The following is a 13,664-nucleotide window of genomic DNA, read 5'->3' as shown; positions in this document are numbered from 1 at the left end:
AGCAAGTATGGTGGGTCTGACACACCGGTGTCACTGTGTTCTTTTTTCCATTTCCAGGAGTGTATGTCCTCTGATTACTGCAGTTTCTCAAGATGAACACACTATCTGCCGAATATCTTCTCCTGCAAGCATATGTTTAACTCATTCAACAACTTCCTGTTCCCACTGTATGATATTTAAGGTTTATATTTTTTCCATTCTTTAATGTTTGGCTTTTATTCAAACTGATTAGATGACTCTCATCTGCTTTCTTTCTACTTTTCATTTCTTCCCGACACACTTCATACAACTAGGGATTCTCTGAGACTTGTTACGCTGCTCGTATTTCTACCCGCTTGTAATTGTGTTTTACTGTTCGACATTTGCAAGTAATACAGATCGATTTCTGACGACAAGACTGAATCTTTACCTTATCTCTGGATCATTTACTCTTTCTGTATAAAATTCTTTTACGCTTTTGTAATATTTTAATTTTCCTTCTCTCATCAGCTAGGTGGCTACGTCAGTTTCCGCTCTTTTGAACAGTCTAATGAGTAATGTTCATCTCGTGCAATGCATCAATCACTATGTGGGCTATCTGTTTGATTTTAAAGACATAGGGAGATTTCACTGTTTCTTTCAGACATCTTTGTGAGTAAATAACCCTGAGATAATTGCATAAACTGATTGTCCACAATGCATCGCTTTTTCTCTGTTGTGAATCTGTATATGTCTTTTCGTTGCTCCTTAGCACTGCAACCGCCCAGCAAAGTCTATTTCTGTTTCTGACGTTTTCCAAAGTCGTTTCAGTTCTCCTTAGTTAATTCGGTTAATTCATGTACAGGGTTGTTACAAATGATTGAAGCGATTTCACAGCTCTACAATAACTTTATTGTTTGAGATATTTTCACAATGCTTTGCACACACATACAAAAACTCAAAAAGTTTTTTTAGGCATTCACAAATGTTCGATATGTGCCCCTTTAGTGATTCGGCAGACATCAAGCCGACAATCAAGTTCCTCCCACACTCGGCGCAGCATGTCCCCATCAATGAGTTCGAAAGCATCGTTGATGCGAGCTCGCAGTTCTGGCACGTTTCTTGGTAGAGGAGGTTTGAACACTGAATCTTTCACATAACCCCACAGAAAGAAATCGCATGGGGTTAAGTCGGGAGAGCGTGGAGGCCATGACATGAATTGCTGATCATGATCTCCACCACGACCGATCCATCGGTTTTCCAATCTCCTGTTTGAGAAATGCCGAACATCATGATGGAAGTGCGGTGGAGCACCATCCTGTTGAAGGATGAAGTCGGCGCTGTCGGTCTCCAGTTCTGGCATGAGCCAATTTTCCGCGGGCTACGCGTGAAACTTGCCCGCACGCGTTCAACCGTTTCCTCGCTCACTGCAGGCCGACCCGTTGATTTCCCCTTTAAGAGGCATCCAGAAGCTGTAAACTGCGCATACCATCGCCGAATGGAGTTAGCAGTTGGTGGATCTTTGTTGAACTTCGTCCTGAAGTGACGTTGCACTGTTATGACTGACTGATGTGGGTGCATTTCAAGCACGACATACGCTTTCTCGGCTCCTGTCGCCATTTTGTCTCACTGCGCTCTCGAGCGCTCTGACGGCAGAAACCTGAAGTGCGGCTTCAGCCGAACAAAACTTTATGAGTTTTTCTACGTATCTGTAATGTGTCGTGACCATATGTCAATGAATGGAGCTACAGTGAATTTATGAAATCGCTTCAATCATTTGTAATAGCCCTGTATATTTACCGAATTTGTGGCTCGTGGTAAGACACGAAGTTCTGTATCTGATTACTTAGAGTTACTTCAGGTTTGTCACAATTCAGTTAATGATCACTGAGCATGACAATAATTTTTGTTTGACGGTTTCGGTACAGTCCATTGTCGTGTCGTCCCTTCATTGCTCCATCCACTTGTAGAGCAGAGACGTTATCTCTATATCTTTCTATTTCCGAACCGTTTACTCTGGCAGATACTAGTCAGGATGAAAGCCTTATGTTACATATTCACTTAATAGATAACTTGGTTTCACAACGTTCATCTCGTGCAATATCAGCCCTTTCCGAGACCTGACAGTAGGATCTTCGTTAGTATAAACGTCTCGTGGCAATGTTACGACCACTTTAAAGGGTCAGCCTACCAGTGAGACTGCCACATCACTGATTCTGTGCCGCTGGGTCGCCTTTTTATATAATAAGTATTTCTAGTGATAATTTTTTGTATTAAAAATCATATAAATATGTCAAAATTGTTCGTGTCATTCATGTAAATATGCTCAGAGGATCACAGACAAATAACCAGCGTTACAGAGATTTACACCGTTGTTACAAGTGCATCGAACAAAATGTGACTTTTTCGCATTAGAACCTAAGCAGTCACCCATAGTTAACACTTGAATGTTAGGTTACGCATCACACTTGTCCAGAGGGCAGTTTGCCTCAAATTACTGTCTTATTTCTTATGGAGTGATATTTGCTATGGAACATTATTGGATTTAAATACACTAGGAGGGAGAGGTAGACTCCAGGGCACCGATATAGAGGGTGCTTAGAAACACTGTGGAAACCTGTAAGGTTGTTGCAGGTTAGGTTGTGCTGAGAAATAATTGCTAAGAAAGAAATTGGATACACTGCGCCGTTCCTGAGTCAATTAGCTTTGAAGTTAACCAATCAGGCCATTGCACATGAAATGGTGTTATCAAGCGCGTTCTTCGTTTGGTTCACCACTGGTGCTGTGAATGCAAGAAAGACGTATTAAAATATCTCCCTTTGTAATGGATTAGGAACAGAACGGTGGCAGAAAAGGTGAAACAAGTGAGGAAGGCATAATATAGATTTTATTATTAACCACTGCTAACACAGTTTGTTGGATATCAGCACCGGAGAAGTTTATGAGATACTGTACAGCGCCAGATTTGCACCTGGTGCCCGAAATTGGAACTATTTTTTTTCCAGCATAAATATGTTTTCGTATTAACATATCTGTCAAGTTTCACTGCCATACGATAATCATAGCCTACATTGGACTTCAGTGAGCATCTCTAATTACAACCACCTGGTACAGGTTTTTTTTTCTTTATTGTGATTTCATTCTCCTGCCCCATATGGGCAGGGGAGGGCTGTCAGCGGCACAATCCGTCGCTCTTCAGCTGAGTGACATGACAACTAAGACAAGAATAAAATGTTACATATAAGGCAATAAAAAAGGGGGACATAAAACAGAGTAAGGGGAGATAATGGAGGTAAAACTGGCATGGAGACACTCATGGGGGGACAATTAAAAAGGTCGACATAAAGTTAAAAAACACATTTAGCGATTTTTAAAACGCAAAGAAGACACTGAATGTACATGTGCAGGTTAAAAGTTGGCCACATTATTAAAAACACTGCAGAACAACAAACTTAAAACCCACTTGGAGCATACACGATGAAGAATAAAACTGCTAGGTGGGACCTGCCGAGGGAGAGGCCAGAGAGGACGAAAAAGGAGGGGAGAGAAAGGGGCAGCAGGGGAGGTGGTGGGATGAAAAGAGTAGGGGTGTCAGTGTGTACAGGAGACTGGTGGGGCAGGAGATGAAGAGAGAAGACAAGGCAGGAGGGAGTGCTGAGACACTGAAGGGGAGCACAAGAGAGGGAGGGGGAGTAGGAGGGGAAAGCCAATCAGGAGAAGGGAGGGGGAGGAGAGGGAGCCCTGAGGAGGAGGCAGGAGGAAGATGGGGTTAGAGTTGGTAGGAAGGGTAGATGTAAGGGCGAAGCTCATCATCTGGGGAGGTCGATGGTGGAAGTTCTGTTAGGAAACGAGGCGGAGGATGTGGGATGGAGAGAGGGTGGGACACAACGGTAAAGGCGCGGCAACAGGCTGGGGTTGGAGAGGAAGGGAGACATCAGGGGGTGAGGGGGATCATGCGGCAGACAACATATAGTGTGCGAATGTGTTCAAGGAAAAGGAGAAGGGGGGGGAACCCGGTACATGCTTCACTTCAAATATTTAATCAGATGTCTGAATCTGTTTTGTACATGGGAGTTTGCTTCTTTAAAAAAAAAATGGCTCTAAGCACTATGAGACTTAACATCTGAGGTCATCAGTCCCCTAGACTTAGAACTACTTAAACGTAACTAACCTAAGGACATCACGCAGATCCATGCCCGAGGCAGGATTCGAACCTGCGACCGTAGCAGCAGCGCGGTTCCGGGCTAAAGCGCCTAGAACCGCTCGGCCACAGCGGCCGGCTTGCTTCTGTAAAGAATCGGGAATAGGGGGAAAGGGTAGGGGGATTACTGGTCGTATACATTCTAACTGAGATTGCGCCGCGACCTGAGACACGGCGTGCTGGTGTGCGGCAGGTTTCATCTCCATCGGCAACGACATCAGCACGATGCTGGTGTCGGCGGTGATCACGTACTACGCGGGCCGCGGCCACCGGCCGCGCTGGATGACGTTCGGCCTGTACACCGTGGTGGCGTTCTGCCTGCTCAACGCGCTGCCGCACCTGCTGTACGGCGCCGGCCAGGACTCGCTGATGCTGACGCGGGAGTACGGCGCCACCGCCAACCCCAACGAGACCAGCGAGCTCATCGGTGAGTGCGCTCCGCTTGTCATTAAAAACTGGATACTTTTCTCTCTCTTACCTTCTGTGAGTTAACGTACTGTGTCTGGGGTATACTACTGGACAGAAATCGTGAGGTTTCCCCTTTCTACGTTCACTATATGAATTCACTAAAAATTTGTTGAGAAGATCCGATTAACAGAGAAGAGTGGAGTTATTAATGGACTGTTCTATATCATTAACTCATCGACCTGGTTCATATGCTTCTGCCTCAGGCGTCTGTTATAGTGAATCCTTTCATCTCCTTCCTGACGTTGTTGACGATGGTTAGCTGTTATTATAAATGATCTACACTACACAGTAGAATTTAGTTTCCATTTCTCTTCACGTTCATTAATTCACAGCTTATTTCAGTGATCAGCTTTGTAAATTAAAGATCTATATATCGTACCATAGATCAGCAAGTGACATCTCCTCCAAGAATTTTCAAAAAGTTCACAAATGTTAGTGATTAACGAACTATCTATACGTGTAAGACGATTAACACCAATTTCACATAGATGTTCACCTTTTAACTTGCGGAAACGAGCTAAACTGACAGAATACGTTTCGCACTCATTTTGACAATGCCAGTCTTTATACAGTGTCTGTATGTTACTTTACAATGGACAACGTGGTAAACTGAAGTTTTGGTACGGATAGCCGAAGTGGTAAATGCGACCACAAGCGACAAGTGTATCTGTGTTCGGATCACGGTCCACCATAAATTTTCATGTGTCACTAATAAAATGTTCAGCTGACGTCAAAACATATTCACAATTTTCGAATCTCTTTCGTAATAAAGACTTTACGTTTCAAAAGTCGCCACTAACTAGGAACCTATGAATGCTTATTTATCGTGGCACGTGTAACGAAAATTACAAATTGGTAAAATACTGAAGTGTTTTAGATATTAATATAAAAGACAGGAAAATTAAAGGGGACAAAGATAAATGGGCACTCAGGTAAGTTGATATAACTAATAGTTGCATAATCAGAAAATAGCAAAATTGTAGGCACTACTTTGTAGGACAGCAGTTTAATGCGAACGAAGATTCCTCAGGTTGGCTAAAATATTTCCAGAAAGCAAAGTTTTTTGATTGGAATAGTTAACAAACTAACAAGCTATTTTAGTGAATGTGTACATTTATGGAACATAAAAATCGAAGTTACTAATGTATGGCATTAAATTTTGAAAAGTAATATATTTTATGATGGAAACTCGCTGGAACACCAAAATATTAAACACGAATAATCTTTAAAATAAGAAATTTTTGGGAAAAAGTAAGACGCTTATTGAAAAATGGTTAATGATGTCTTTTTAATTAAGCTGTTACAATCTAGAAGCAAACCATTTTTAGCATCACTGAATTTTTACATTCGCATGGTTTGCAGATATAATACACGGCGAACATTTCTTTAAATAAAATGGTTTCATATCAACCAAAGGCACTACTGTCATTGGCACTCATGAAACTAAGCAAAGCAGAATGAAACTTAATTAAATACTGCTTGAAAAAGAAATTAGTTAGTTCATGTAGCTATCGTATGTGTACTATTACTGAAAATAAATTTAAAAAATGGAAAAGTAATATAGACATCAGAATTGGTATAAGTGGTATAAGAACAAGTAGAAAATTCTACCTCTTTCTGTAACAACCATAAGTTAAACACGAACTTGAGGATTTGCTTATAAGCTAACAAAAACATTTTGCGCACTGAGAGATTCCTGTCAGACGAAAATGTACTCCACAATGTTAATCATAAATATGGTGATGAATACAGCTTAAAATACTGAGTGTTCAAGATCGATTGTAATAGTTACTTTTTGCTACAATCGTGGATCGAAGTGGAGTTCCTTTTGCGCGCACCTTTATGGACGAAATAAGTGATGAGACTCTTTTGGTAACTCAAGGAAATTAAGTGCAATTCAGAAATGGGAAGAAGTAAAAATGAGTATCGTAATGGGGGGGGGGGTCTAAAACCTTGATGTTTTGGTGTGGAAATCGTATTAATATGTTGCGTGATTTTATGGTCACAAAAAATTCCCTGTCACTCAACAGTTCACCTACGAATAAGGAAAGAACTAGAAACTTAATTTTATCGGAATTGCTTTAAAATACATTTTCATGTTTCAGTGAGAAATAATCCCATTTAAAAATCTATTCTGCACACTACGATACACCTGTTATCGGTACCGCAGGAGGACAATGTCTGCAGGAATACGAAATGTGTACTCTGTTTCGACAATGCGCTGCTCTTGTCGCGCAGTAGGATGACGTTAGTAACTTATTTTCCAAAGTTTCTACGGTATGTGTTTCTTCTATTTTAACAGCAAAAAAATCATATTTAAAAAAAATTAGAAATAATCCTCTTGTGCAGGTAACTGAAAAAGAATTGAAAGGTATTTGTTGATTTAATGTGACTACTGCTGGTATAAATCTGTGGAAGTATCTGCGGTCCATAATCGATAACGACTCGTGAGATAATAACAGCTGACAGTTCCTGTCCTACTAGAACACAGTGGAAACTTTTCCCAGTAGATATCTCATATCTTTTACTGTTTTCAACTGGGCGTCAACCAAAAGCGCGATGACCATACCACGTTCTAGTCAAAGTATTGAGAGTCTGAACCCTGAAACCAAGAGAGGATATTCTCAGTCCAGTCTTGCGCTCACGGTTACGCTCGTTCGGCACAGCCTTATGATGATAGCTTCTTGATATTTGAATGGTATCTGCACCTTTCAGATTTATACGACAGACTGTGGCTGCATTGGGACTGTGTAAAGGTAATTTAAAAAGGAACGTAGCAAACTGGCACTTTCATCGACTTTATCTTGGAAAATTGCCAGTAAATCTGACTACAAATCATGGTGTATTGTTACGCGTTATTGTCCTGTACGAATTCATATCAGAGAGAAAACCGAAAGGTGAAAATAAACTCCATGGTGAGGACTCTGAGCGTTATGGGAATGGATCCTAAGACTGAATGAAATGTTAGCCATTCAAGCACTGGACATGCTTAATCAAATGAGTTACAGGCCCAAGTTGTATTTACTGATGCATTAACAAAATGTGCTACAGTGCAACAACGTGTCAAGATCGGAGTGGCTCAGTTAGAGCACCATTACTGAAAGCTTTGCTAGACGGTAATGGGATGGACTTCTGTGGGACCTCACGTTTCTAAAAGAGCAGACAGGTTTCTTTCGCAACCTGAAAGCATGGCTCTAAGTTGACTCATTAGGTTGGTATGCACACGCAAAACAAAATTTTGCTACACATAATGATCACTATTCCGGTAAGCACTGACGGTGAAAAAATTACACCGTGGCCTAAGGTCCTCGCTAACCTCGCTTACAATTGCACGTTTTCTTATTATCTGATTGTCACTAATCTCCGCAATACGTCAGCTGTTCATTCAGAGAGAAAGATACGTAGGCCACCACCCATTTTTAACTCAGTACAGGTGGATTTCAAGAATCGTTGTCAGTTATAGCTGTCACCATTGTGATGCTGATCAAATAGGAGGGCCCTAAGAGACTGTTCCTGGCCTGCATGCAACCAATGTCCACTGAGTGGCAGAAGTCTCGCTTTTGCTGCAAGATGACGAAAGGGTTGAGCTGGGTGGTCCCTTTGAAGAATGCTTGTTGAGTTGGTTCCCAGGGAGCACGTCAGTGGCAGAAGCTTTGAAGTAGCATGCTTTGGCCACTCCAGGGTGTGGGGTGCCTTAAGCTGCCCATTCATAGGCTGACTCCTAGTGCTGAATGAGTCTGCTCTGAAATGTTCGCCTTTGTCGTGTATGATTTTATAGTGGTTGGGTCCAGGATCTGGGTGCGTCAGCTCTACCAGCACACCACTACCTGCCATCCCACGCTGTCATTTTCTCTTTTAAATTTTTTTTTCTTTTTAAAATTCAGTCTTGATCGCACCACGTATGCTACAAGAACATAGGTGACCGGTTTCCGTCATATCACATGACCACCATTAGACCCATGTCATCCTTCGAAGATGGTAGGTGGAGCACTCTTCTCAGCTGCTGTGATGTCAACTGGTTGACTGGTCAACACCAGTTGACATCACAGCAGCTGAGAAGAGTGCTCCACCTACCATCTTCGAAGGATGCCATGGGTCTGATGATGGTCATATGATATGACCGAAACCGGTTACCTATGTTGTTGTAGCATACGTGGTGCGATCAAGACTGAATTTAAAAAATAAAAATGTTTTACAAAACTTTTTATCACTGTTCCAAAAACGTTTATTAAAATTTTCTCCCCGGGTTCCCGGGTTCGATTCCCGGCGGGGTCAGGGATTTTCTCTGCCTCGTGATGGCTGGGTGTTGTGTGCTGTCCTTAGGTTAGTTAGGTTTAAGTAGTTCTAAGTTCTAGGGGACTGATGACCATAGATGTTAAGTCCCATAATGCTCAGAGCCATTTGAACCATTTTTAAAATTTTCTGTTTTGTTTTGACATGGTAAAAACAGCTATGCAGCTGGGCACAGGTAGGGTCCACCACACAAAATTGGTTCAAATGGCTCTAAGCACTATGGGACTTAACATCTGAGGTCATAAGTCCCCTACACTTAGAACTACTTAAACCTAACTAACCTAAGGACGTCACACACATTCATGCCCGAGGCAGGATTCGAACCTGCGACTGTAGCAGCAGCGCAGTTCCGGAATGAAGCGCCTAGAACCGCGCGGCCACAGCTGCCCGCTCCACCACACAGTCACAGCACGCACACACATGGACAGATGGGTTGGTGACCCACTCAGCAGAAGGGCGCGGTCAGCCGACTCACTGACCTGTAGAGGAACAACTTTGGGGTAAGCTGCGCTGTCGGAAATGTGAACTCACCTTGGCACATGCTGCTGGCACCAGTGAAGGGCTTAGGGGCAGCTGATGTTCTCCTGGATGCTATCGCCTGTCCAGTGAAGAATGGACAGACATTGACTCCACCACATCAGTGTCTTAAAGCAATCGTCTTCTGCTACTGGGATTCAGCTCTCATGACACAAGGCATACATCTGCTGTGCTAAGCCAATACAATATGAAACGTGCTTTTATCAGGAAATAGTATTCATTTCTCTAACTGTTTCTATTGTCAACAGTGACTCCAAACATCGCATTAGTTATGAACGATAGTAGTTAAAAGAGCGGGAAAAACAAGCACTTATTAGCTTAGTATTTACAAAGTAAAAGAAATTCTCATCATAAAATTATAAACAAAGTCATATTTATATGATGGGCAGATTATATTTTAGAAGATATGTTGTCTTTTTCATTTGGTAAACAAAATATATTACGACAGAGATACTTACGCTCTGGGTATATTCAAAATACAGTATACATCAGCTGAAAGTATAACCTAGCGTAATGAAACAGAACTCACAGATAGAGATATACATCGTTTCTGATAATTATCAATTTTGTAAAAGGGTTAAGTCGTGGTGTTATGCGAGATGGGGTTAATTCAAACTACTGCCGTTTTAACATGCCATTAATACGCAATAAATCTGTGTGTACCACCTGTTGATACAGTAACGTGTGATATGCTGTCCACAACCTACTAGTCGTGTTATATTATGTTTAAATTATTCATTCATTCAGGCAACTTGATTAAAGTCCACCTACAAATCCATAAGATTGTAGTCCAAAAGTACTAAATATAGCCAATTTGGTTACCCATCTCCTACAGCATACTGCAGTCGAGACTGACGTCAAGGTTATTTACTTCCTCATTATCTTTTTGCCTTCTACCTGACTTGCTAAATTAGCTCATTCATCAAGGAACACATCTGGGTGATTTAACTTCCTAAACCTCACACTGTTACGAATACTCTCATGTAACCACCACCAATACACTAGCCAACCACAGATTTACATAAACACACTGGAATAGTTGAAAAAAAACGGGAGTTATCACAAACAATGTCACAAAATAATCAATGGTGCATAATGGCACTGCATAATTCAAATAGACTAGCGAAACAAAAATTGCCTGATGTCTCTTGAGAAGAAAAAGGCGTAAATTACATTAATAAAGTTAAGTCTAAGTTATCCTTCATTTATTGCTCTCACTGCAGAAATCGAAAGCTGCCTCAAAACACTATCCTGACAGGGTTGCCATGAATCAAAGGCACGTGTTGATTTAATCCAATTAGTGGTAGTATAAGTCTTTGGAAGTATCTGGAATTCATAATCGATAATGATTTGTGAACAAGTAACAGCTGATAGCTGCTGTGCGACTAGAACACATTAAAGTTTCTTCACAAGACACCCTATCATTTATTGGTTTTAATTAGTCATCAGCCATAAGAGTAGCTATGATACCGGGTTCTAGCCAAAGTACTAATCATCTAAGGCCTGAAATTAAGGGAGGATATTCTCAGTCTAATCCTGCACACAGTAACATTAGTTTAGTACGGCATTATGGAGATGAGAACATGATATTTAAATGATACTTGAAACTTTCAGATTTATACAGCTCATTATGATTGTATTGGGTTGTGGACAAGGTAATTTAAAAAGGAGCATAGCAGACTGACACTTTTATTGACATTATCTCGTAAAACTGACATTAAGTTCAACTACAAAATTATGATGAATTACTGTGCACTAATACCCTGTACAGATTTGTGTCAGAGGGAAAAGTGATCGGTAAACATGATCGAAATGGTGCATGTATTTTATCTTTGGATGATGCATGTTTCCTCCAAATTTTAATAGTTTTGTTTATGTATGAATGCAAAAAAATGCTCGATGTGCTGTTAAACAAATGTGCATGCCATCAGGCATTCATTCAAATTTTTCAGCAAGTTTTTAAATGACAAAACATTGCTCTACCACTTTATCAGCACTCTCCATAAAGTGTGTTCAACAGATTACATTAGCAACTGAGTATTATTGCATGCATGGTAAAAGATTTCGGTGTACAGAGTTTAGTAACTAGTCAGTGACTTTAGTTCTCAGGTATCTCCAGTTGTTCTGGTGAAAGCAATAGTCTCGTTTCTGTCATGGATGTAGAAAGCTTGTTACCAGGTGGTGTAACCTTCATTACAGATATCTCGTGAATAAGCTACTAAGTTTACGACTTTTAGAAAGAATGTTTCCTTAACTTCGATGTCTTTACATGATGAAACGCTTATGCGTTCAGAATTATCTTGGCACAGATTATGCGAATTGAGGACAGCAACCATATATTTCAAATGTCTACAATTAAATATGGCATTTCCATCTTCGACGACACAGCTTAGATCACTATACCTCCATAACTTTAGCACTTTTTGCAAGTCCTAGACCATAAAGTTTCCCACCTCGCCTGCTGTACCTGCCTTTATTTTTCATACGCATCCACTACCAGCTGAACTTCAACTGTAGTGTCATGTCCCCTTCCCTCACTTCCACACCCCCCGACGCTTTTTCTGAACTTCGTAGGTGCCATACCCCCTATAAACTTGAAGCTTAAGACACCATTGTTTCCTCAGTTCTCCTCAACATTGGGCTGCTGTCGCTTCTACTCCAACATATCCTCCCTCCCGTCTCCCATCTCCCCTTATTCTATCCCGAGACAACTTTAGATCGCTTCCTCTTCCTAATCTATAATTACGTGCCGCTATTTACCCAACCAAGCAGCAATAAACGTAGGACCCATATCCTCACCTCAGAACAAAACTCTAGTACCCATCCCAAGCTCCAGAAAACAATATCCCAAGCCTCAGTCTTTCCTGTTCCAAATTTCACATATCGATCAGACACATCCCAGGCCAAGATTCGTCGGTGGTTGCTGTCTGGTCTCTATTAAATACAGCGTTATCCAGTACTGGTGTCGCAATTGTACCAACTGTGCAAATTAGTAAGTAGAAGTGAAGGCTATTGTTATTCTGTTTCCTTATATCGAAAACCTTTAATTTTTATTTTTTGGCTAATTTCTTGAATGTTTGAAACAAGAAATTAAAATTACGTGAAACTCTTGAGTGGTCTCCACGCAACCCCGGAGTTCCACGGAACACAATGTAAGAAAATATGATCTACGCTACTCAGCAAGTGACGTGATCGCCATCTGTGGTTTTTGTAGCAATATTATCAAAAGTAATGATCTTTTCTTGTACTTAAATTGTGTTATGTTATGAATTTCAAAATTAATAAGAGTAAGAAATGACATTCTCTGGCGTTTCCTTCAGGAGAAGTGTTACATTGACTACTCTGACTTGCTTTTCTACTGTATTTCACTTCGTGCGTTTCGCACGTTTCGACATCCATCTTCATGAGTAAAACGCGCTTTGCAGAGGAGGAGCGGCGCAAGGTGCTGTGCCGGCCAGAGGGGGGCGTGCCGTGCGACAGCTCTGCCGGCAGCCTCGCGCCGCAGCTCATCCTGTTCGGCGCCAACTTCATAGCGGGCATCGGCGGCTCGCTCTACTACACGCTGGGCACCTCCTACATGGACGACAACATCAAGAAGTCCAAGACGCCGGCGCTCATCAGTAAGTGCTGTCGTCGCTCTCCGCCCCAGTGTCCCGCGATCCTGCCCTGCCGCTCAAAATCTGTCCCGCACTCTCGAGTGAGCCGGAGGAGTGAGCCTGTAGACATCCACTGGACACCAAAATCTCCCCACATCAAACAAGCTGTCAACGTTTAGCGGTGGTATCCGAAACCATTCTGTGTTTAGGGGGAAATGTATTTCAGTAAAAGACAGTAAGAGTTGAGAGTAAACTAAGGGAGTTGGCACAAATCCCAGAACTTACTTTCGTCTTCCCAGTGCAACATCAGAACGACTTGCCGAGATTTTATTGAAATATACAGGGTGATTGAAAACTGTACACACGTGGTGGGTGTTATGCATGCATCAAAATAAGCGTAAAATGTTAAATCAAGTTTTGCCTGAAACTGTTTTATTTCAGTGTTATGTAGTAAAGTAGGCACCACAAGAGCAACACAAAATTAGTTTTTCTTAGAAACCAACGATACGAAGGGATCCAAAATTCAATCCAACTACGTACTGTAGGTTCAGCCCAGAACATGTTCATAATTATGTCCTTGTAGACGAAGACAGCGATGTTCTCACTATCTT

General features: G+C 41.5%; 1 protein-coding gene across 2 annotated transcripts in view; it reads left to right on the top strand.

Annotated features, from left to right (window-relative positions):
* The window catches only part of LOC126089994 (solute carrier organic anion transporter family member 74D), a 258,239-nt gene that overhangs the window by 162,459 nt on the left and 82,116 nt on the right, over positions 1-13,664 (top strand). For both annotated transcript variants that reach the window (XM_049906953.1, XM_049906952.1), the window contains exons 3-4: positions 4,353-4,586; positions 12,883-13,077. In XM_049906953.1, the coding sequence (XP_049762910.1) occupies positions 4,353-4,586; positions 12,883-13,077 (429 nt within the window). The remainder of the gene's footprint in view (positions 1-4,352; positions 4,587-12,882; positions 13,078-13,664) is intronic.

The sequence above is a fragment of the Schistocerca cancellata genome, chromosome 1 (genome assembly GCF_023864275.1).
Source record: "Schistocerca cancellata isolate TAMUIC-IGC-003103 chromosome 1, iqSchCanc2.1, whole genome shotgun sequence".
NCBI classification, from domain to species: Eukaryota; Metazoa; Arthropoda; class Insecta; order Orthoptera; family Acrididae; genus Schistocerca; species Schistocerca cancellata.
Note: the sequence above shows the minus strand (reverse complement) of the source record. Positions and strands in the feature narration are given on the sequence as shown.